The sequence below is a fragment of the Acipenser ruthenus genome, chromosome 3, assembly GCF_902713425.1.
Source record: "Acipenser ruthenus chromosome 3, fAciRut3.2 maternal haplotype, whole genome shotgun sequence".
In the NCBI taxonomy this organism is placed as follows: domain Eukaryota; kingdom Metazoa; phylum Chordata; class Actinopteri; order Acipenseriformes; family Acipenseridae; genus Acipenser; species Acipenser ruthenus.
In genome coordinates, this window is record NC_081191.1 from 4,117,823 (window position 1) to 4,141,528 (window position 23,706).

Here is a 23,706-nt window from a genome sequence, read left to right on the forward strand (position 1 = left end):
ACACAAACAAACAACACAGTCTCCATGGTCGTCTGTTAGGAATAAAATGAAATTCTTGTAGACAGCATTTTATTTCATAGGCAACAGCTGCAGAGAGAGAAGTAGTTATATAATCCAGCCTCTGCTCCGCTGTGCAGGGAATGAGACATAAAATGCAAACTGGTTCCACAAAATCAGCTGACATTCACCCTCAAGCCATTTGATAAACCCACATGTCTTTAATCAAGGTAACTTGAGTAGCGTTACAAGGCACCTGCGTGCCATTTGAAATGCATTTTAATTCTGGCACTGCTATTCTTACAACAACAAAAAAAGGATATGGTATAGTAAAAGTATATATTAATATAACAATTGCAGTGTATTCCATTTATAAGAATCACATCCGTCCTGGATGATTTGATTCTTAAAAGTCGACTGACATGATTACAATTAGCAAAAGCGTGCCTCCGCACATCAGCAGTTTAAATACAGTATACCAATGTCAAAGGTGCTCATTCACTGAGGACAATACATCTAAGCAATCAAAACAAGTCCTCGTGGTTAAGCAGTGTGTTGTATGATCACGATTATGTTTACTCAAGGCTGCAGAATCCTATTTTACTACAGTGTACTTGAGAAGCAATTGTCTCGTGAGGGTGCCTAGTTTAACTGCTACATGTAATGGCCTTTGAATTAAAATGACATTACAGTACAGTATTTTACTGTCAGGACTATCACTGCATTTAAGCATCTGTTTTATTTTATTTTCAGTTGTGATGCAAATCTCAGAGTTTTTAACTAAGTGGAGATGCAAAGCCCCTTCCTCTACATGCATAACACCCAATAACAGTATGTATTCAATGAATGTGTATTCACTTTATTAAATCACATTTTCACTAACAGAGAACACAAACAGTAACTGTACAGTGCAGTCGCGCGTCTTTCTTTTTCCTGCCATGTCGACACACGTTCTACTGGGAGTTGCTTCGGACCAGGGATTATATTGCACACGCTGTGTCCGTGCCTAATCACACGAGATGTGAGCAAATTCAAATTCGAAAACAGCTTTTATTACCTGTACACGTCATAGCACTTGATACAATATCGTATTACATGTAGTCAGTTTGCACCGAAATTATTCTTATAAGCGAAGTATTTTTTAAGATGATAAAGGGGTATTTGTGCCATAACAGAGTACAGCAAACCCCACTGCACAGCTATGTGTATGAGTTTACAAAAATGTAGCATAAATTCTCATTTTACATTTAAAGTTTCCCTTTGTTATGTCCTTGTATAACAAATATGAACTTATAAATATGAAATATGAGCTATTTATTTTTACCATTTGAGGAATATAGCCAAACTTAGACCAATTATTTATTTATCTGATGCTGAGAGACTAATGCATGCCTTTGTTTCATCTAGAATTGATTATTGTAAGTGCCACTAGAATTCTGACTAAAACCAGGAAAAGTAAACATATTACCCCTGTTTTGGCCTCTTTACACTGGCTCTGTGTGCTGTATAGAATTAATTGTATGATTTTGCTGTTAAACTTACAAGGCCCTGAATGGATTAGCACAAGTTACTGACCCTGTATCTTCCAAACCGCACTCTGAGATCACAGGATGCGGGCCTGCTGGTTATTCCTAGGGTTAACAAAAGCAACATGGGAGGTAGGACTTTTTCTTGTAGAGCTCCTAAATTATGGAATGCTCTGCCTTCGTTTGTCAGGGAAGTTGGGACCGTTCCAGTTTTCAAGTCAAGACTAAAATCCCACTTTTATAAAATGTCTTTCTTATCTTAGTGGGTTTTAATGTAACTTTATAATTGATGCTTTTGTATTATGTGTATACTGTTATTTAAATATGTTATTTCAGTGGTCTGATTGTGGCAGTTTATGTGTGACATGCTATACAAATGTACTGTGGTTTGTTCTTTTTTCTGCGATGTATAAAAAGCGCTATATAAATGCAATAAATAAATGAATAAATAAAATAAATATTTAAACCTGCCTCATGTTTTTTTTTAAGGTTCTTGAAACAATGGAGCATAAGAACAAGTAAATGATTTAAGAAATACGGCAACACCCAATACAGAGGTCCGTTTCAGTTTCCAGTCAGTCAGTCTAAAGAGCTTGTGTGAAGACCTGAGGCCAGCATATCAAACTGCTAAAAGATGTAGTGTATCGGGTAAGCTACCAGATTCTCTAGTCTGGTGTCTATAATGGATCAGATTCATATACATTAGTATTCAAGTCGTATGCATTCATCATCTCAATAAAAACAAAAGCTTTACAAATGCAATGTGACCATGGGTCAACTGGGAACCTCCTGGATGGATTTAGTAACCTATATAAAAGCTTTTCCTGTTCACCCCATTTTTATCAAAATCACTGAGTTACTGTCTAAAAGTCCCAACATTCAAATGAAAGCTTTATTCAAGCCAGAGATGAGAATCCTAATTCGCTCTGGACAACCCCAGGAGCCCTTCCTTCTGTCTCAATCCTCAAGACTACCCGGCACTAATCCATTGGAACGGATTCTATAATTCCCACCAGTCTGCCTCATTTCACTTCAGCGTCTCAAAACGAGATGAAAAATGTATGTAATCACCCTTTAATAAAATCCATTATACTCTACAGTACAAGTATATATGTAAACTAGAAACTCTGGTGTGTAATTAGTGCTGACTGCACACAGCACAGGGGTAAGAGGGTATTTAATTTTGAAAGTTGTTTTATAGATATGTCTTAAACATGCACATTGCTTGACTCTTGTTGGTACAAGCAATCATTAGTAAACAAAACCCCATGATATGGCTTTGCTTAAACCCCTTTTTAGTGACTGCTTTCTTTCCTGTTTAACCAAAAAGCCACATTGCGGGGCTTTCACATGTGAAAATACAGCTTGTTTGCTTAATAGAAAAAAAATACAACAAATATTCACTTTACTGAATTTTCACTACCCTGCAGAACTGTACACAGAATTAGGTTTAAAAAAGTAAAAAAGAAATGATGTCTTTGGAGATAAAGGCACAGCTGAGAACTGTCGAGGAGAATTCAATTCCGTTGTAGAACTAAAGGCAATGAGTGGGCCTGCTCATGAGTCAAACCTGTGTTTCTACAGAACTACAGCTTTCTCTTTGGGCTTTATTGTGCTCAACAAGAGGTATCTAGTGGATATCTAGTCCTTTATCCAATTATGATAAACTTTCTAAGCACACTGATAACATCAATCTTTATACAATCTGTATATGGAGGCTGTCTGACTGCACTACGTCACACTTTTTAAACATGTATTCAGAGAACCGCTCAACCAATTGAGACGAAACTTGCTAAAGACATCTTTCAGCACAAGTTATTGACCGTCTCAGAATATTGGCCCACAAAGAGTAATTTGTCTATCTGTCTATTTTTTTCAAACTTACATGTGATAATAGTGGATGTAGGACGTGGCGATTTACTGTTTCACAATACCCTGTGGCAAGGTACTGTATGTATTTCACCGACATACTTGTTTAATGTGTAGTACCTGGCAAAACTGAGTTACACTGCTGTGGGGTTTCACTTTGTGGTTTTCTAATTTACATTTAACCCAATTTTACAACAATACTATAGTACTTCGTAGTTGTAATATGTGTTGCTGTTTATGCATTGCATAAAGACGTTTTATTTAGATTCAACATGGATGCTAATAAAGATCCTAAAGACCCCTGAAAAAAACAGAATCATTTCTCAGTGTTAGTGAAGGTTTTGGCCAAGCAGTGGCAATTTGAATCACTTCACTGAAATAACTGAAAACACTGTGTAACAATTTTTTTTTTTTTTGGTTCCTGGGTAGTAAGTGTTATTTCCTAATTGCTTGTGCCTCAAAAGTATAGAAAATGGCTATTATTCCCCACAAACTTTGCTTGTGACCAGGACAGTGATATTTTGAAATTTACCTATTTTCCAGAACATTCCAGATAGATTCAGTGCTGAGTAAACTTGGAGTAACTTCTAGAACTTTCTAGAACTTTCCAGTAATATAAATAGTAGTATAAATACAGGGGCCTTAAGCCCACTAGTTCAGTTTAGTTCCAGCTGCCTACGTGGATACATATCTGCATTTTTCTGAGATGGCATCAAGAGGCTGCAAGCATCCGGCAGACGCATTTTGCTATGTCTGCGGCCAATTTATCAAGACAAGAGCGAAAAAGTACTCCGTGGAAGCATCTGCTAAGATGTGTGAGGCCTACAAGGCATATTTCGACATGCCTGTCGGGGATCAAGACAAACCCTGGGCACCTCATTTCACCTGCGAGCACTGCAAAAAAACTCTGGAAGGTAAGATGGACAATTGTTGCTCGGAATTTTATGTTATAAAATTTGTTAAAATTTTTAAAATTGTAAAAGTTTTTAATTTTAAAATGTTTTACAATTTTCAATGTTATTGAAAAAATACATCATATATGAAAAATGTTGCGAGAATCTCTTACACATTAGTCATGGGTGAAATAAATGTATTTTTGTAGGATGGTACAGAGGGGAAAAGAGAGCCATGAAGTTCGCTATCCCAAGGATTTGGCAGGAACCCACTGACCACTCAAGCAACTGCTACTTCTGCATGGTGGACCCTTCCAAACGTCGGACTGGCAAGAATGCACCTGCTATCACGTATCCGGACCTTCCTTCATCCATCGCCCCGGTGCCACACTGCCATGAGCTCCCCATACCCACTCCTCCGGAGAGAGAGCAGTCGTCTTTAGAAGAGAGCAGCAAGTCAGAGAGCGAGGAAGACGTTGTAGATCCAGATGACAATTTCAGTGGTGGAGCTGAGGAGAGAAACCCATATTACCCCAACCAAAAAGACCTCAACGACTTGATTAGAGATCTTGGTCTCACCAAGTCCAATGCCGAGCTTTTGACGTCTAGGCTCAAGCAGTGGAACTTGTTGGATGAAAGTGTGCAAGTCGCAGATCAGAGGAAGCGTCACCAACCTTTTTCCAGCTTCTTCACCCGCCAAGATGGGCTCTGCTTCTGCCACAATGTGACCAGTCTGTTCGAGGCAATCGGAATCGCCTGTAACCAGAATGAGTGGCACCTCTTCATTGACAGCTCATCCAGGAGCCTCAAAGCCGTGCTGCTCTCTTCCCCTGGCTCACTCGGTGCACCTCAAAGAGGATTAAAACAGCATCAAGACCTTGCTGGACGCCTTGAAGTATGATGAGTACAGCTGGGAGGTCATAGGAGACTTCAAAATGGTGGCATTCCTGATGGGTCTCCAAGGCGGTTTTACCAAGTTTCCCTGCTATCTTTGCCTTGGGGACAGCAGGGACACCAAGGCGCACTACCACAGGCGGGACTGGCCACAGCGGACCGAGTTCTCTGTGGGGAGGAACAACGTCAAGGGAGCCACTGGTGGACCCCCGGAAGGTGCTGATGCCACCACTGCACATCAAATTGGGCCTTATGAAACAATTTGTCAGAGCTCTAGATAAGGAGTCGGCAGCCTTCAAGTACCTTCAAGACTTCTTCCCTAAGCTGTCTGAGGCAAAGGTCAAAGCCGGTGTCTTCGTCGGACCACAGATAAAGAAGATCCTGGAGTGCAATGAATTCCCCAAGAAGCTCACTAGTAAGGAGAAAGCGGCTTGGAACAGCTTTGTCGCAGTGGTTCGGGGCTTCCTGGGCAATCACAAGGCCGAACACTATGTGGAGCTGGTTGAGACTCTGGTGAAGAACTACGGCACAATGGGCTGTAGGATGTCCCTCAAAGTCCATATCCTTGATGCTCATCTTGATAAATTCAAGGAGAACATGGGAGCGTACTCGGAGGAGCAAGGCGAGCGCTTCCACCAGGATATACTGGACTTTGAACGCCGCTACCAAGGAGAGTATAACAAGAACATGATGGGAGACTACATTTGGGGGCTGATTCGTGAAAAGTGATTTACAGTATAATCATAAATCTTGAAAAACTACTCACTTCTAAATCTTTTGTAGTCATTTTTGTATTACTTTAGTATAAATACATGTTAATTTGGATTCATATGTTGTTTTTTTCTGACTTTATGTGAACGAAGACACAAATTCGCCCGTTTTCTCATTGGAAATAGGTAAATTTCAAAAATCACTGTCCTGGTCACAAAAGCAAAGTTTGTGGGGAATAATAGCCATTTTCTATACTTTTGAGGCATAAGCAATTAGGAAATAACACTTACTACCCAGGAACAAAAATTGTGTTACATGGTGAAATCATTATTGCAATCCATTTGAAGTGTGGCTGAAATTAAGAAGCTATTATAGGACTCTATTATAGCACAGCATTTATGAATGATTGTTAACCTACCATAACCTGATGCTTAACCAAACAAATTTAAAAGTAGGCTATTTGATGCCTAAGAATGTGATTGTAAAGATCAGTGCTTAATAATGATGTTCTTCTATCCTTCTTCTATTGCATTACCAGTTTTTGCACAGCTTGCATCCAAATCAGGGATCAGCTTGATATTCATTAGATTTTAAAGTGACATACAGCAGTATCATTTTAAAGTCGCTTATATGACTACATTTTATAGCCTCTAAAGCATAATATACAATGCTGCATCTGTTTGTTATCCCATGATATGTTGTCTCAATCATATTTTACTATTGTTTCTGCACTCATTGATTATTGGCATGTTTACTACAGTTGGCAGCTTTAATAAGCATGCCTCTGATAAAACAGTGCATTCCTATTAGGGCTGTCAAGCAATGTTATTATTATTATTATTATTATTATTATTATTATTATTATTATTATTATTATTAATAATAATAAATTTTAAATGCTCTTTTATTAAGAATTTTAAATTGCCTAAATAAAACCAAACATTCACTGAATAATGGTTATATCCCCCATAACTGTAAATAATATTGTTTAAAAAATGTGGTTATTGAAATAAAACAAAGCTACAATGTTAACGGGTATGCGGTCAGTAGGTACCCAACAGCACCGGTTACAGTATCATATTTGGCTTGATTTATGGGTTTGCAGCAATGCTGAATTTCTAAGAGTAATCTGTCGAAAATGATTGGTTTCATTTGTTGTTGTATTATTGTTGTCTGTTGCAGAAGAAGTCCTAAAAGGTGTATTTTGAGAAGTGAAAGCATGTTTAGCACGCAGGTAGTAACCCTCTTTCTATCCAATCAAGTGTCAAAGTTTTTTTAAAATAAACTTCCCATTCACAAGTCCTTCAGTTTGAGTGCTTTGCTACATAATGCGGTTCCGTGACTAATGTTATATTCAAACGATGATGACACTCATTCAATCCTGGCATGCATTCGAGTTAAAATGGTGCCCCAGGGAGTGAATTACAGTATGTTAAGAGGGACAAGACAGGAATGTGATTAACGTGCGTTACAAAAAAAATGTATCTCCCAAAAAATGAACAGGTTAATCACAGAAGTTAACTGCGAGTAATTGATAGCCCTAATTCGTATGCAAACTCTATACAGCATGTCAATTTCTGATAGTCATTTGCCAAAATCACTGCCTACTTGACTTCTTATATGCATCCCCAGCATGTGTAATACTTGGCCTTTGACCCAAACCTGAAGCATGGCCCCAAGGGGAAGTGAATAGAGTGAATAGTACTGGCCCCAGTGCTCACTGATCTCAATGTGTTCCCATACTGAATCAACAGAAACAATTTGAAAAATAATGGATTTTTAGGTGGAGTGGTAAAGACTGCTCTTGAAAACAAATCTGGGTCTTAAAGTCTTAAAGGGTAGTTGCCCCTATGAGGGCACCTTAAATTCCAAGGCTCAATATATGCTTAAAACTTTAAAAAGGATGGTTTTAACAACAAGTGTCACTGTTTATTATTTCTCTGCAACTGTGGATACAGGTGCCCTTCATTTAATAATCCAAGATCACATTTTAAATGTGTGCCAGCGATGGGAGCTCATTCTAATGCCTGTGCATGTTCCACTCTATATGAAAATCTATCAGATGAGTGCATTTCATTTCCACTGCAGACCCAATGAGAACACTGCACAGGGAGAGGCATACAGTATCCAAGTATACCTCTGTCAGGCTTTACACAACACAACCTTGAGTATCTGCAATTGCATCTTGCAAGCTTTCTGATTGCATTCAATTATCTCAGGCCAGCAATACGTCTGCCCTTTGTATTACTGAGCAGGATTCATACAGGACATCTCGATTGTGTGAGAAGATAGGAAATATTGAAGTCTGGGCTGGTAGACTATGTCGGAATGTGATTCAGCCACTGATGTCAATAGCAAGACAGAATTAAGGTTTCTATTTATGTCTATTTTATTGACGTTTATGTCCAAGATTCACAATGTTGAACCCTTTTATTATTATTATTATTATTATTATTATTATTATTATTATTATTATTATTTTTTAGCAGACACCCTTATCCAGGGCAACTTACAATTGTTATAGGATATCACATTATTTTTACATACAATTACATTATTTTTACATACAATTACCCATTTATACAGTTGGGTTTTTACTGGAGCAATATAGGTTAAGTACCTTGCTCAAGGGTACAGCAGCAGTGTCCCCCACCTGGGATTGAACCCACGACCCTCAGGTCAGGAGTCCAGAGCCCTAACCACTACTCCACACTGCTGTCCAGGTTTAACATGTAAAATGATATCAATGACTACTTCAGGGTCAGGATTGAGGTTTAATTGGTTCTATTAAACAATTTAGAACAGGGATGGATCAAAGACTGGTCTAGTGTATATGAAGTATCGACCAGAACAGAAATATAAATCACATCCTTCCAAATCAACTGGGCACACCTACACATACATGCAGGGTAGGCCCCGTTTCCATGGTGACGTGTCCAGGCTGGGCACCACACTGAGGCAGAGCCTGCGCTGGGCCTGAAGCCCTGGCTCTCGGATCACACCGTCACAGCGGGAGGAGGCAGCTCTGTTCTCTTTACCTGCTCGTCTGGCCTCGTAGCAGGCGAAGCTCATTTCCTCCTTCAGTTCTTGGTTCTCGATTGCAATGGCCTCCCCGACGGTGACAAACCTCCCGACAGCCATGTTCACAGCCTGGCCCACCCTCTGGATGGCTCGCAGGGTCTTCTCTGACTTCCTTGGCTTGTCTTTGTGGTTGATCAGGGTCGTGATCTGGAACCAGAGGAAAGAATAGAAGAAAGCCGTTCATTTAAAATCATGACAAACGCATTTCTGATAGGGTCAACTTGGTGTTGTTTAAACTGCAGTGCTTAAAGCGTGTTGCAAATTTAATACCAAGGCTTCATTTATTTCTGGCCTTTTGATTATTATTATTATTATTATTATTACTATTTATTTATTTATTTTCAAGCTTTTTACTCAAAACAACGACTGAGGTCTGATGCAAACGCATTCCACAACATACAAATATGAATGCACCACTATTGTAGTGTTGAGACAAATAGAGTATCACAGTATTTCAAACATACAATGACTTAAGGAAGCACCACCATTTAGTCTGTGGGCTTCTGTAAGTCCAAACTGAAGGACAATCCAAAAACAAGAAATTGATAGCAGACGCTATAAAACATAAAAAAGCATGGATACATATTTTTTAAGTACCGTAATAAAAAAAAAAAATTATAAATTATATATATATATATATATATATATGTGTGTGAGTGTGTGTGTGTGTGAGAGAGAGAGAGAGAGAGAGAGAGAGAGAGAGAGAGAGAGAGAGAGAGAGGAGTGTGTTTGGGCTTTATTGATTAACAAATGTAACTCATTTTTAAAGCTTGACCTTCATCTTTTGTGTAAGCCGTGACACTGTACCGTATGTCAGTGTTCAGTCCTAAATTCCCCACACAGTCATTATAAAAAGCCATCGTCTCCAGTAGGGGGCACTGCACTGCACTCTACAGAGAACCAACATGTGCTGTCGTAAAGAATGCAGGGGCAACCAATTAGTATGTGAATGACTGTTTACTTTGTGTGTGTAAAGAACAGGCTCCATCCCTGTGTGGTATTCCGGATGGTAATCCCTGCTTTACCAAAGCAATGGGAGTCTGCTCTCTAAACTGTATCACTTCTCTTCCCCTCCTCCTCCTCCTCCTCCATCACAGCACAACAGTCCAAAGGGCTGTGCTCTCCCGCTGAGTGTGTAACCACACACCAGCCAGCCCAGGCTCTCCCTCTGCCAATACATCATTACGAAACAGCCAGGGAGCAGTCATGACCTTTACAGCCAAAACCCTTAGCATGTTCATTTTTTTAGTACCCAATTATTTTCCACCCTCAGCGCATCAATTCCCCACACAGCTCAGGAGAATGAAGGTGCTGTGGGTGGCTTCCAGATCCCACGACCGTGCCAGGATCTCGAGCGAGCTTCTTATCTGCTTTTTGGTCACTGCTAATCATTTTAAATTTACAGTACGAGAAGATTTTTTCAATACAACCATTAGCGCAAGCATAATTAACACAGAGCAATTAATTCTTGTCTTTTTTTTACCAAACCATAACCACACTACCCCGTAACAGATGACTTTTCACATCTTGCTGATCAACCCACAGCCAGTCACAAGTCACGACTCCTAATGACTTTGCAACGCAGACACTTTCTTGTGGTTATTATTAAACTGCAAATATGCATGGTTTCTAATCATTAGCTTAAAATACACCCGCTGTTTGAAGGTTTTTAGGCTTGTGCTATTATTTAGACACCTTATTTTTGTTTGACTTGACAGTCTTAAGGTCTGTATATTGTAAAATGGTTTTCATTATTCCATTGCCCCACTATCTAAAGGAAACACATGTGTTCCAATGTAATTTCAGATATTTATAACTTTAGTAATAAGCCCTCTTTCTTGAAATGACCAGTGTGTTGACAAGAGGGGATCCGGTACTGGCAATGCTACTTGGTGGAGACTGGAGCAGCTGCAGATTCACTGATAGCTGACTGTCAATGCCTTCCTCCAATTCAACAGCTCTTTCACACTCAAAGGTGAATGGCAGCCCTACACATCTCTGAGGAAGCCAGCTCCAAAGCAAAGACTGCACTGAGTTCTGGAAACCTCCAAAATGACCTTCTCAAGTTTATAGTCTGTGCCATGACCTCAGCTGTCTTACTCTCACTTTAGCACACTTACTGAAAAGCAGGTCCGTAATGGAACAATGTCAGGTCTCAGAAAAAAAAGCCATGCATTTCCTACAGGTACAGTAGTAGTGCATAACCTACCACTTACTGTTATGAAGTTATTAGTGCTATTATTGACTAGGATTCATCTGTAGTTTTTTGTTCAATAAACTGATGAACGAGATTCATATTTTGGGAACTGTAATTCATTACGCGCAAAACTAAATAAACCACGGCAAAATGGTTTTCAAAATGACAGACAGAGAAAGTGACTTTACATGTCTGACAGTTATTTTCATCTGCCAGCTTCCTTCACTGTACTGTAACTTATGTGCGACTTCAATTCAATAACATCAATCAAATCACTACATTCCCAAAGCAGTGTAAATCTTCACTTGACAACCTAAAAAAAAAAGAAAGAGAAGCAGATGTCTTCAAATTACAAGAAAATAAATAACAATAATAATAATAATTTGGAATAGCAGAACAACATGTATGTGTGTGCATAATGTTTTGTAAAATGTGATTTTCATTTGTAAATTTAATGTACCATGCCTTAAACTAAAAACACACGAAAGTCTGTTTGCTTCCTAGAATTGTTGCTTCCCCCACAATTACAATTATATATATATATATATATATATATATATATATATATTGTGAAGAAGGAGCAGTGGCGCCTTTAAGAAACGGCATCACTGGGGAAAAAACTACACAACCCATAATCCCCAGTATTGATTGGAAAGGCGGGGTCAGATAGTTTAAAAGGAAGCTGCCCGGTTTTCCTGCCTGTGCAAGCCTTGGAGAAGTATTCCTGTGCTGGGGAAGATGTAGTAAGTGCGTTTCGTTTCAATCATAGCGATTTTGTAAAAGTCTAGCATAGAGCGTTTTTACCTCTTGGTGAGGCAGACTTTTGTTTTGAACTGTTTGGTTTTGTTTTGTAGTTTTGGATTAAAATATAACACGGTGTCAACACTGTGTGGTTTCCAGCTGCAGCAGCAGCAATACTTTGATCGAGTGTGTTGTTTATATGAGCGGGACTGGTCAAAAATACTGCGTGGTTTACAGCTGCAGGAGCAGCGATTACACAACAAGAAATAATTTACAGGACCAGGACTGGCTTAACCAGGTTGGATTACAGGCTGCTGGAGTAACGATACATTTCTAAGAAGGAGGGGTATGCGTTTTGAAGGAAACTGCCAAGCACAAGATCGTGGTGTTGGAATAATTTATTATTGCTGTTTCCTTCTGGCCTTCCATACAGTCACGACATTATTATATATATATATATATATATATATATATATATATATATATATATATATATATATATATATATATATATATATATATATATATATATTTAGCTCAAAGAGCCAAAATATAATTTCTTATACATTTATAGAAACCTTTACAAATACATTCCAAGTCAAATGAAGAGAACACCCTGTTGGCAGTCTGGTTTCCACCCCCATCACTCACCATGCTTACAAGTGGACACAATTATACTAGTGCAGAGTATTAAGAATAGGAATTCCTGCCATATAAACAAGTTCTATTTTGGATACCATGAAGATAGTTTTACTAAGATAATTCAGATAGTTTATACTAAGATAGTTCAGAAGTAATTTTGTTCAAAAACGTTTCTAGTATCAAAACTACAAGTTACTCTGAGGTACTACCGAAACTGCTCCTACTATATGCACACTGATTCTGATCCTCTGCTGCACAAGTTAGCAACAGCTGCTAATGTTTAACTATTACAACTGTATTCGTCAAATATATTTATAAATGTAGACAAATCTCTTAACATGTAAAAACAATTGCAGATTCATATTTTGATTAGGCTGTGTTAAAAAAAAAATATATCTCAAATAACTCTCCTGCAACTACAGTACAATTATTATTATTATTATTATTTATTTCTTAGCAGACGCCCTTATCCAGGGCGACTTACAATCGTAAGCAAATACATTTCAAGTGTTACAATACAAGTAATACAATAAGAGCAAGAAATGTCTTTGTCTATAGTTCACCTCTCAACACAGAACTGTATTCTCAAAACCATGGCAACCATTTTAAACGTTGTCTGTGTATAATAAAAGGTGCCTTAAGTAGATGTACATTGTTTGTGTGACTCAATGCCACACTGGTCGACCTCCATCCCTCTCTCTGAAGAGCTTGCTGCACCGTGCACACTCAGACACTTCTAAACAGTCCAATGCTGTGTTGTTTTGCTTTCTTGCACAGAATCTTTGGTGGGCACGAAGGTGTTTAATCATGCTGGCCTTTTCGTTAATGGAATTTTAAGAGACGAATGGCAGAGAAGATGGGAGGCAGAGACAAATTGGATTCCTTGTTGAATCCCATCTAATTTCCTTGCAGGAAGTTTAAAACAAGAGCCATCTCCTCTGTGTAAACAGAGATGATGCTGACAAGAGAAAAACAGTATTATTGGTACATTTTTTAAACAATAACACATATGCTTGTGAGACCATATTTCTTTGGGTGGTTGCATTATCTGAAGAAATCAAAAGAAGATCTGCAGCAGGGTAACATTTGAAATACAAATTAAAAATAAAAAATAAAAAAGGGAGTACAACAAGTTTGAGAAGTGTTGTCTACTAATCCAGAAATAGTCAACACTGTGTGTGTGTATAGACAGATAGATAGATAGATAGATATTGATAGATAGATAGATAGATGCAACACTTTCACACACATCAGTGTGTAGGATCTGTCCCGGGATGTCACCGGTCTGCTCTATTGCAGGTCCAACTATAGTGGTTCCATCTGCAGCTGACTTTTTCCTAAGAAATACTGCCTCAGCTGCTGTAGCGACTCTGCAGACAAAGCAGCTCTGAGCTGCACTAAAAATCCCTCCACCACATGCACTGATTTCACACCCAGCTCACTTGCTAGTGATTCTGGGCTTTTCCAGGCTCGGTTACCAAAATTAATTAAAAATTACTGACCTTCACTACTTCTCTGGAAATTAAAACAAAAAATGATTTGATTCTAAAAGATTGCATTTTAAAGATGAATTATAAATTAGAGGCTCTTCAAGCATCCAATATAACCCTACAGACTTCAGATAGTTCTAAAAACCTTCCAGGCATTTAGCATCCCCCTATAAAACACAGGTAAGACAGAGAGATTTAACTATCCACTATCCAATAAAAACAGGTGCCTATCAAAATTCAACCTCCCTACTAAACAAAGGAAAGCAAAAGGCACTGTTCTCCATGGTAGCAGCTCTTGAAAGTACTCTGAAGCGACTGGAGTCTAAAAGCTGTTATTCTGCTCCTTATGTCCATCAGCCCCTGCCCTCTTCCTACAGACAAGTACAACACCCCCTGCTTTATCCAATGCAGACCGCCCCAAAAGAAACTCAGCAATAGTCTGAATTTCCAACAACAGAGATGGAGGGGGATCCCCACACTTTAATCTATGCCACAGCACGGACGTGACCAGGTCATTAATAATTAAAACTCTTCCTCTATAGGAAAGCTTAATTAAAAGTCACTGCCAGTTGTCCAGTCGTCCTTTTACCTGATCCAGGACTCCCTCCCATTCCCTTTAGCCATTCCCTGCTCTCCCAAGTAAACCCCCAGACATCTGAATACCTCCCTATTCCATTTAAGCCCTGATGGTAATTCTGGTGGTTGGCTGCACTCCCACTCCACAATTAGAAAAGCATTAGTTTTATCCCAATTTACTAAATACCCTCAAGCTCTCCGCTATTATCTGAATGTCTTTTTAATTTGTTACAAAAACAGCAAGATCATCAGTGTAAGCCACCACCTTAACAGGCCCCAATGTCACAGTAGGAATAGACAACCCACTCAATATTCTTCTCAATTTTACCATGATGGGTTCAAACGACAGAGAATATAAAATTCTGGATAGGGAACAACCTTGGGGAAATCCCCTCTGGATCTTAAAAGGAGAGTACAACACACCACTGATTTTAAGTACACTAAAAATGCTACTGTAGAGCAATTTAATTTTTCCCCAAAAAATGGGACCAAAGCCAAATGACCTAAAAACATCAAAAAGATACCAGTGGTCTACCCGGTCAAAAGCCTTCTCTTGATCAAGAGAAAAAAATCCAGCTTTAAAACCAAAGAGCTTGGAGGCAGCTACTAAGTCCCAAACTAGAAATATATTACACTATGTAACACAATTTTTGTTCCTGGGTAGTAAGTGTTATTTCCTAATTGCTTATGCCTCAAAAGTATAGAAAATGGCTATTATTCCCCACAAACTTTGCTTTTGTGACCAGGACAGTGATATTTTGAAATTTACCTATTTCCAGTGAGAAAATGGGAGAATTTGTGTCTTTTCGTTCACATAAAGTCAGAAAAAAACAACATATGAATCCAAATTAACATGTATTTATACTAAAGTAATACAAAAATGACTACAAAAGATTTAGAAGTGAGTAGTTTTACGAGATTTACGATTATACTGTAAATCACTTTCACGAATCAGCCCCCAAATGTATTCTCCCATCATGTTCTCGTTATACTGTCCTTGGTAGCGGCGTTCAAAGTCCAGTAAATCCTGGTGGAAGCGCTCGCCTTGCTCCTCCGAGTACGCTCCCATGTTCTCCTTGAATTTATCAAGATGAGCATCAAGGATATGGACTTTGAGGGACATCCTACAGCCCATTGTGCCGTAGTTCTTCACCAGAGTCTCAACCAGCTCCACATAGTTTTCGGCCTTGTGATTGCCCAGGAAGCCCCGAACCACTGCGACAAAGCTGTTCCAAGCCGCTTTCTCCTTACTAGTGAGCTTCTTGGGGAATTCATTGCACTCCAGGATCTTCTTTATCTGTGGTCCGACGAAGACACCGGCTTTGACCTTTGCCTCAGACAGCTTAGGGAAGAAGTCTTGAAGGTACTTGAAGGCTGCCGACTCCTTATCTAGAGCTCTGACAAATTGTTTCATAAGGCCCAATTTGATGTGCAGTGGTGGCATCAGCACCTTCCGGGGGTCCACCAGTGGCTCCCACTTGATGTTGTTCCTCCCCACAGAGAACTCGGTTCGCTGTGGCCAGTCCTGCCTGTGGTAGTGCGCCTTGGTGTCCCTGCTGTCCCCAAGGCAAAGATAGCAGGGAAACTTGGTAAAACCGCCTTGGAGACCCATCAGGAATGCCACCATTTTGAAGTCTCCTATGACCTTGATGCCATCTCAGAAAAATGCAGATATGTATCCACTTAGGCAGCTGGAACTAAACTGAACTGGTGGGCTTAAGGCCCCTGTATTTATACTACTATTTATATTACTGGAAAGTTCTAGAAGTTACTCCAAGTTTACTCAGCACTGAATCTATCTGGAATGTTCTGGAAAATCGGTAAATTTCAAAATATCACTGTCCTGGTCACAAAAGCAAGGTTTGTGGGGAATAGTAGCCATTTTCTATACTTTTGAGGCATAAGCAATTAGGAAATAACACTTACTACCCAGGAACAAAAAATAAATAAAAATTTGTTACACGGTGTTATCAAATATTGATCGGCCAGGTACACAGTACATTTGGTCTGAATGCACAATAGTGCTCATTACTACTTTTAGTCTATTTGCCAATGCCTTCAACAAGATTTTGTAGTCGGAGCAAAGAATACTTACAGGTCTCCAGTTCTTAACCCTTTGCGGTCCATTTATTCAGCGCCTGTCAGGCGCGTCAGGTCCAATTTATTTTCACACGCGCTGTTTATTGTACATGCACTATTTTAAAGTAATTTTATTCACAGTAAAACAGGTTTAAAAGGCACTGCATATAAACAGGAAACTCAGTACTGCATCTCCAGCCCTGCTCCACTCCTTGTTCGCTGTACAAAATTCAACAGGTAGTCCATCGATTCCAGGTGCTTTGTCCGTGTTGAGGCCTTCCAGAGCTTTAGTGAATTTTTGCAATGTCACTGCACTCTCCAGTCTCTCTCTCTCTTCTTCTGAAACCTGCATTAGCCCCTGGAGGAACTGCTGGGCTCCCTCAGACCCATCCACAGCCTCAGCTGTATGCAGTTCTGAAAAGAAACCCACAGCATGCTCCCTGATGGCCTCAGGCTCACACAACAGCAGACCACTCGCTGTTCTTAGGCAATGTATTGCTTTACTCTGAACCACTTTCTTTTCTAATGCAAAACAATATTGAGTTGGAGCATCCATCTGCGAAAGGTTTAAAAACCGTTAACGTACCAGAGCAGCCTGTACCTGCGAGTACAACAGATCAGCCAAACTACTCCTTTTGAGTTTCAAGTCTTGAAAAGCCTGCCACTGTATGTGGACTCCAGAGCCCTAAGGAGCTCAGTGATATCCTCCTCCAGCACTCTCATCGCCTCGCTAGTGCTCTTTGTAGCATTCATAGTGTACTGTTGACAAAACAGTCGGGTCTGAACTTTACTCACGTCCCACCATTGCCTTATTGATAAAAAACAGCCCCTTTCTGCCTCTTTCATCGTTCCCAAAAAAATTTAAAACATTTAAAAAAATGACTATTTTAAAAGTTTAGTATTAAAATGCCAATAGGAAGAATAAACATGCATTTGGGATAATCATATTCAAACTGACCAAACTATGATCAGATAGACCTGCGGGGTGAATAGTACATTTAGAAAAATAATTTAAATGATGCTTAAACACATAAAATGTATCTAGCCGTGCTAAACATACATTCCCATGGCTCCCCTTAGCCCAGATATAGTGCTTAACAGCAGGATTCCTGTTAAAACACTAACCAGCTGAACTGACCTGGTGTGAGGCTCTGGGCTATTTCTGTCTAGCATGTCGTCAACTGTACAATTAAAATCACCAGCTAATAAAACCACTTCTTCAGTCTGACTCTGGGCTATAACTCCATTGAGAGTCTGAAAAAACAGCACCCTCTCTCTCCCCCATCATTTGACGCATAAATATAAACAAATACTAAATTTCTACTGTGGCGGAGTGTCCCGCCCCTATGTATTATTATTTGTATTTTCTTCTCCGCGCCGCGATTTTATTATATATTTAAAAACCCCGTGAGGATGTATGGCTGATCAGCTACTGATTATTTAACTAGCTGACAGTCATGCATCCTTACCAAACGCGTGCAGACTCTGGCCGAGGGATAATAAGATAATTAACAACTAGTTAATCCCTCAGCCAGAATATATAAACCTGCAGCTCTCTGCACTCGGGGTGGAGTGTACAGAGGAGAGTACGGGGAGCGGAGAGAGCGAGCGAGCGAAAACGACAGTTAAAGACGACTACGAAACAGTATTTGTTTATTCGTTTGGCCCTTGTGCCTTTTTGTTTTGTGTTTTGTTGTTTTGTTTAAATCTTTTGTTTTGTTTATTAATAAATACACTGAGTGCCGTTGCACTCAGCTTCAACCGCCCATCCATTGTTTTGGTTTCTACTTCCTGGTCCGTGACGTCACCACTGCGATCCAGGCTGCCACACTACCCAATACAGATGCTTGCACTTTCAACAAGCGCCCCTCAATGACCTCACTTACATTGATTGAGTCATACTTAAACCCCTTCACAAATAACATGGCAACTCCAGCACTGAAATTCATTCCATGACTAAAAATAACCTCCCCTTCCCAATCCTGAATCCTCTCAGATTTATTATCATATGTATGGCAACATTAACTTCCTTCTATTTGCACAATCTCTACCTCCATTTATATTTAAAGTTTTCATATTAAGAGTCTGCATTGTAGGGTTGAAAAAGAGATACACTGGAAAAGTACAAACAATAGTAAAAACGTACACATACAAAAGAAAAGATGCTTGTGTAGACTTATACATCATTCCTGTTTAGAGAAACACAAACTTTGCTTATTACATTTTTTGATTGATCTCTTTCTCTTTGCTCCATGCCCAATACAGCTGTATTGCGTCTAATTTGCTGCACAGAATTTAAGAACAATTTTAAATCAGGGAAGTGCTCAATAACTTTAATCCCTCTTTTCCCTTTAACAGAGCTTAAAAATGTCTGAATGCTTTCAAGACTATACCTCCCTCTCGCTTGCTGATTAGCCGACAGATCAGAGCTAAATGAGGAGTCAGTATCACTGCCCCCGTCTTCACTAAAATCACCACCACTGACCTCTGTGCTGTGTGTTTGAGCGCAGTCCATTCTCACAAACAGCACACTCTCCGATTCATCAGCCCGAATGACCCCAGCCTCAGAAACAAGGCTGCATTTCGCTACAATACTGTGTCTGTTTTTAGACTTTCTTTTTACTTTGGAGAGTTTAAACTCACCCGCTTCCATCTCTCTCTCCAACACTAAAACCGCAGCCTCATTCTGTTCTGTGATTCCCTCAATCTGTTCTCTCCCCTCACTACCCTGTCCCTCACCTGACAACCCCACTTCAGGTATCTCAGGCCCGGTCACAATCACAGCTTCTCCTGTCCTTCTGTCTATTTCGGTCAGTTCATGCAACTCACTTTCACCTTCTGCCACATCAGACTCAACCAAACCAGGTTGGAGCTTTTCAGTCTCTCACTCCGCTCTTCTATCTACAGCTCTGTGATCCGAGGGTCTATCAAGCAGCCTCCTTGGCTCAGCTGCGCTTTCATTCGCCTCGGGGACTTCTCCCGCCTCGCTTTCGCAATATGCCCTTTACAGTCGCATTTAAAACATTTCATTGTTTCAGAAGAAGCTAAACCTATGTATTCGCTACCATCCACCCGAAACCTGAAAGCTACATTTAACACTCCATTCGGGTCGTTCAAAAGCATATAAAAAACTGTCTTCTGAAAGAAACTACATGCTTTAACTCAGAGGATTTACAACCCAGAGGAATCATTGTAATGCTTGACATTATTTTTCCATGACGGCTTAGCTCTCCCACTATAAGTTCATTTTTCAGAAAAGGAGGAATATTAAAAATTGTTATTTTCCTAGCGAGAGCCGCAAGAGGCAGAACAGACACTAACACTCCGTCAATAACCAAGCCTTGCTGAACAATTTCCAAAACTATTGTTCCATTACTCAGGAACACGACAACAAACTTATTCATACGTGAAGCAGAGGAAAACTCTGCACTCACGCTGCAAGCACTCCCTACAGACACAGCGACAGACAGCAAGAGTCGATAGATAGACAGATAGATAGAGACAGATAGACAGATAGATAGATAGATACAGAAACACACACACAGTTGTAGTCAAAAGTTTACATACCCCAATGGAAATGTACAATTTCTTGAAAATTTCTTGAAAACAAAGAATTTTGTAGCAAAAGTTTTGCTTTTGTGGATGAGAAAAAAGGTACAAGAAATAGATGTCGACAATTATTTATTTCAGCATTTTTTTTTTGCAAAACTGCAAATTCAAAAGTATTCATACTCTTTGATGCGATGATAGCATTGTCTACAAGGTGCTAGAAATTTCAATATGATAATGCGGAAGCTAATTCTAGAAAAGTCTAGAAAATGCTGGATTGTAGGTGAACATTCTTAGAGAGTATAAAAGGGTTCGGCATAGGATGATTGCTGTCATTACCAATAAGTCAATATGGGAAAAAGTAAAGAGCTATCTGAAGACCTTAGGCAGAACATTATTTATTGTCATAAAGCTGGAGAAGGATACAAGAAGATTTCCAAGCATTTGCGTACCCCAATTTCAACTAGTGTTTCTATTATCAAGAAGTACAACACTCCTTCGGTGCATGTTGTGAGGAAGGTTAATAACAATCTGAGATTGACTGCCAAAGATATTCATAGTGAATTGGCTGCAAGTGGGACTGGGGTTTCCATTTCAACCATAGGTCAAGTATTGCATGGTGAAGGTCTCAATGGTTGCAGTTCAGGGAAAAAGCCACTCTTAGGAAAACGTCACAAGGATAATCGCTTAAAGTTTACAAAACAGCATTTGAATGATGGATATGAGTTCTGGTTGAAGGTTTTGTGGAGTGATGAAACAAAAATCGAGCTATTTGGTCACGCTGATAGTTGTTATGTTTGGACAAAGTCTGGTGAGACATACAAAGAAAAGAACATCATACCTACTGTCAAGCATGGAGGTGGTAATATCCTTCTATGGGGCTATCATCTGAAACCCTCCACTATAAAACTTGGTTTAAAGTGCAACTGGATGTTCCAACACAACAACGATCCAAAGCACACATCAAAATCTACTTCAGAATGGTTAAAGAAGAATAAAATCAAGGTTCTGGAATGGCCTAGATCGAAATCCAATTGATAATCTTTGGTATGAGTTGAAGAAGGCTGTGCACAAGAGAACTCCTCAGAATTTGAATGAACTGGAACAACTTTGCGTTGAAGAATGGTAAAAAAAAAAAAATCACTAAAGAATCAAGCCAAAAGCCCATTGACAAATATCCTAATCGTTTAAAAGAGTTAGTATTGCTAAAGGTGCCTCAACTAGATTTGTCCTATAATTATTTGTTTGAGAAATTTCTAGATATTATAAATTTCCATTGGGGAATGTAAACTTTTGACTACAACTGTATACACAGACACACACATAAATATATATATATACAGGCTAACTTCACTATAACGAACCCTTCTTATAAAAGAACACCCGTTTTTAAGGATTCCAACAGCAAGAACCGATTTTTTCAATGCAAATTAGCCCTATTAGAATGATCATGTACAGGATCGACCCGGATACAACAATCTCAGTACTGACTGACACTGAACTTTCTCCAGTGTCAAGTGTGTTATTCTCTCAGTGAAAACAAACACCATGGTTGACTAATTCAAAGATAACGCTAATTCAAAGATGACCTATTGTAGTACGAATCATGCATGACGAATGCAATCATTGCCTGTCAGTCATCTTCACACAAACTGCAACCAGGCAAGGGGCGTGAGGAGCAATCGCTGGACAGTTTTTACAAGAGAAAGGACATGTAATTACTGTATTCAGCATGTAAGTGTACATTCTTTCCTTTTTCATTTCTTTACTGTTTTCTTTTAAACATACCACAGGGGGAATTAGTGTTGGTGTAATTTAGATGTGAAAACGGGTTTTGTGTGCTTTTTGGAATGGTTATGTTTGATCTGCCTGCCTGTCTTGTATGTGTCCTCTGTGCATAACCTTCGTTGGTAGCGTCACATGACCTGTTTGTTTACTTTCTGTTTTGTGTTTAATAAATCCTGCGCACCTGTGCCAGTGTTTCAACTCCAACTCCTCTGTCTTGCAATGTGGTTACCCACACATGTGACAGGAGTACCTTGTCACAAAACTTTAAATGTTGATCAATGTGAAGGAATCTTCATAAAAGTACTTTATATTGATGTTCAATTAAAATTTGCCGTTTTGTCATTATTCTGATACAGAAAAATGCCAAACCCTATTATAGTGAACACCCAGATATAACGAACATCTCTCCAGGTCCCAGAAGGGTTCGTTATAGTCAAGTTAGCCTGTAATTAATATATATACAGTGCCTATAGAAAGTCTACACCCCCTTTCAAAATGTTCACCTTTTGTTGCCTGTAATTAAAATGCATTAATATATATTTTTTCATTTATCTACTCATCCTACCCCACAACTTTCAAGTGAAAAAAATATTCTAGAAATTTGTAGAAAATGAATTAAAATAAAAACTGAAATAGCTTGGTTGGATAAGTGTCCACCCCCCTTGTAATAGCAAGCCTAAATTAGCTCAGGTGTAACCAATCGCCTTCAAAATCACACACCAAGTTAAGTGGCCTCCACCTGTGTTAGATTGCAGTGATTCACATGATTTCGTTCTTAAATTCAGCAGTTCCTGTAGGTTCCCACTGCTGCATTTAAAAGCAAAGACTCAACCAGCAGAGGGCAGCAGTGTGGAGTAGTTGTTAGGGCTCTGGACTCTTGACCAGAGGGTCGTGGGTTCAATCCCAGGTGGTGGACACTGCTGCTGTACACTTGAGCAAGGTACTTCACCTAGATTGCTCCAGTAAAAACCCACCTGTATAAATGGGTAATTGTATGTAAAAATAATGTGATATCTTGTAACAACTGTAAGTCGCCCTGGATAAGGGTGTCTGCTAAGAAATAAATAATAATAATAATAATAATAATAATAATAATAATAATAACAACCATGGGACAAAGTTGTTGAAAGGCACAGATCAGGGTATGGGTATAAAAAAAAAAATCAAAGGCCTTGAATATCCCTTGGAACACGGTCAAGACGATTTTTTAAAAAATAAAAAGGTGTATTGCACCACCAAGACCCTGCCTAGATCAGGCCGTCCCTCCAAACTGGATGACCGAGCAAGAAGGAGACTGATCAGAGAGGCTACCAAGAGGCCAATGGCAACTTTGCAAGAGCTACAGGCTTGTATGGCCAAGACTGGTCAAAGTGTGCATGTGACAACAATATCCCAAGCACTCCACAAATCTGGCCTGTATGGTAGGGTGGCAAGAAGGAAGCCATTACTCAAGAAAGCCCACCTTGAATCCCATTTGAAGTATGCAAAAAAACACTCAGGAGATTCTGTAGCCATGTGGCAAAAAGTTTTGTGGTCTGACGAAACTAAAATGGAACTTTTTGGCCTAAATGCAAAGCATTATGTTTGGCGCAAACCCAACACAGCGCATCACCCAAAGAACACCATCCCTACTGTGAAGCATGGTGGTGGCAGCATCATGTTATGGGGATGTT

The 23,706-nt window shown here is 39.4% G+C and overlaps 1 protein-coding gene across 1 annotated transcript in view; it reads right to left on the reverse strand.

Moving 5' to 3' along the window:
* The window catches only part of LOC117394415 (alpha-catulin), a 120,020-nt gene that overhangs the window by 39,196 nt on the left and 57,118 nt on the right, over window positions 1–23,706 (reverse strand). Inside the window, exon 2 of the mRNA XM_033992664.3 lies at window positions 8,929–9,118. Coding sequence (XP_033848555.2) covers window positions 8,929–9,118 — 190 coding nt within the window. The remainder of the gene's footprint in view (window positions 1–8,928; window positions 9,119–23,706) is intronic.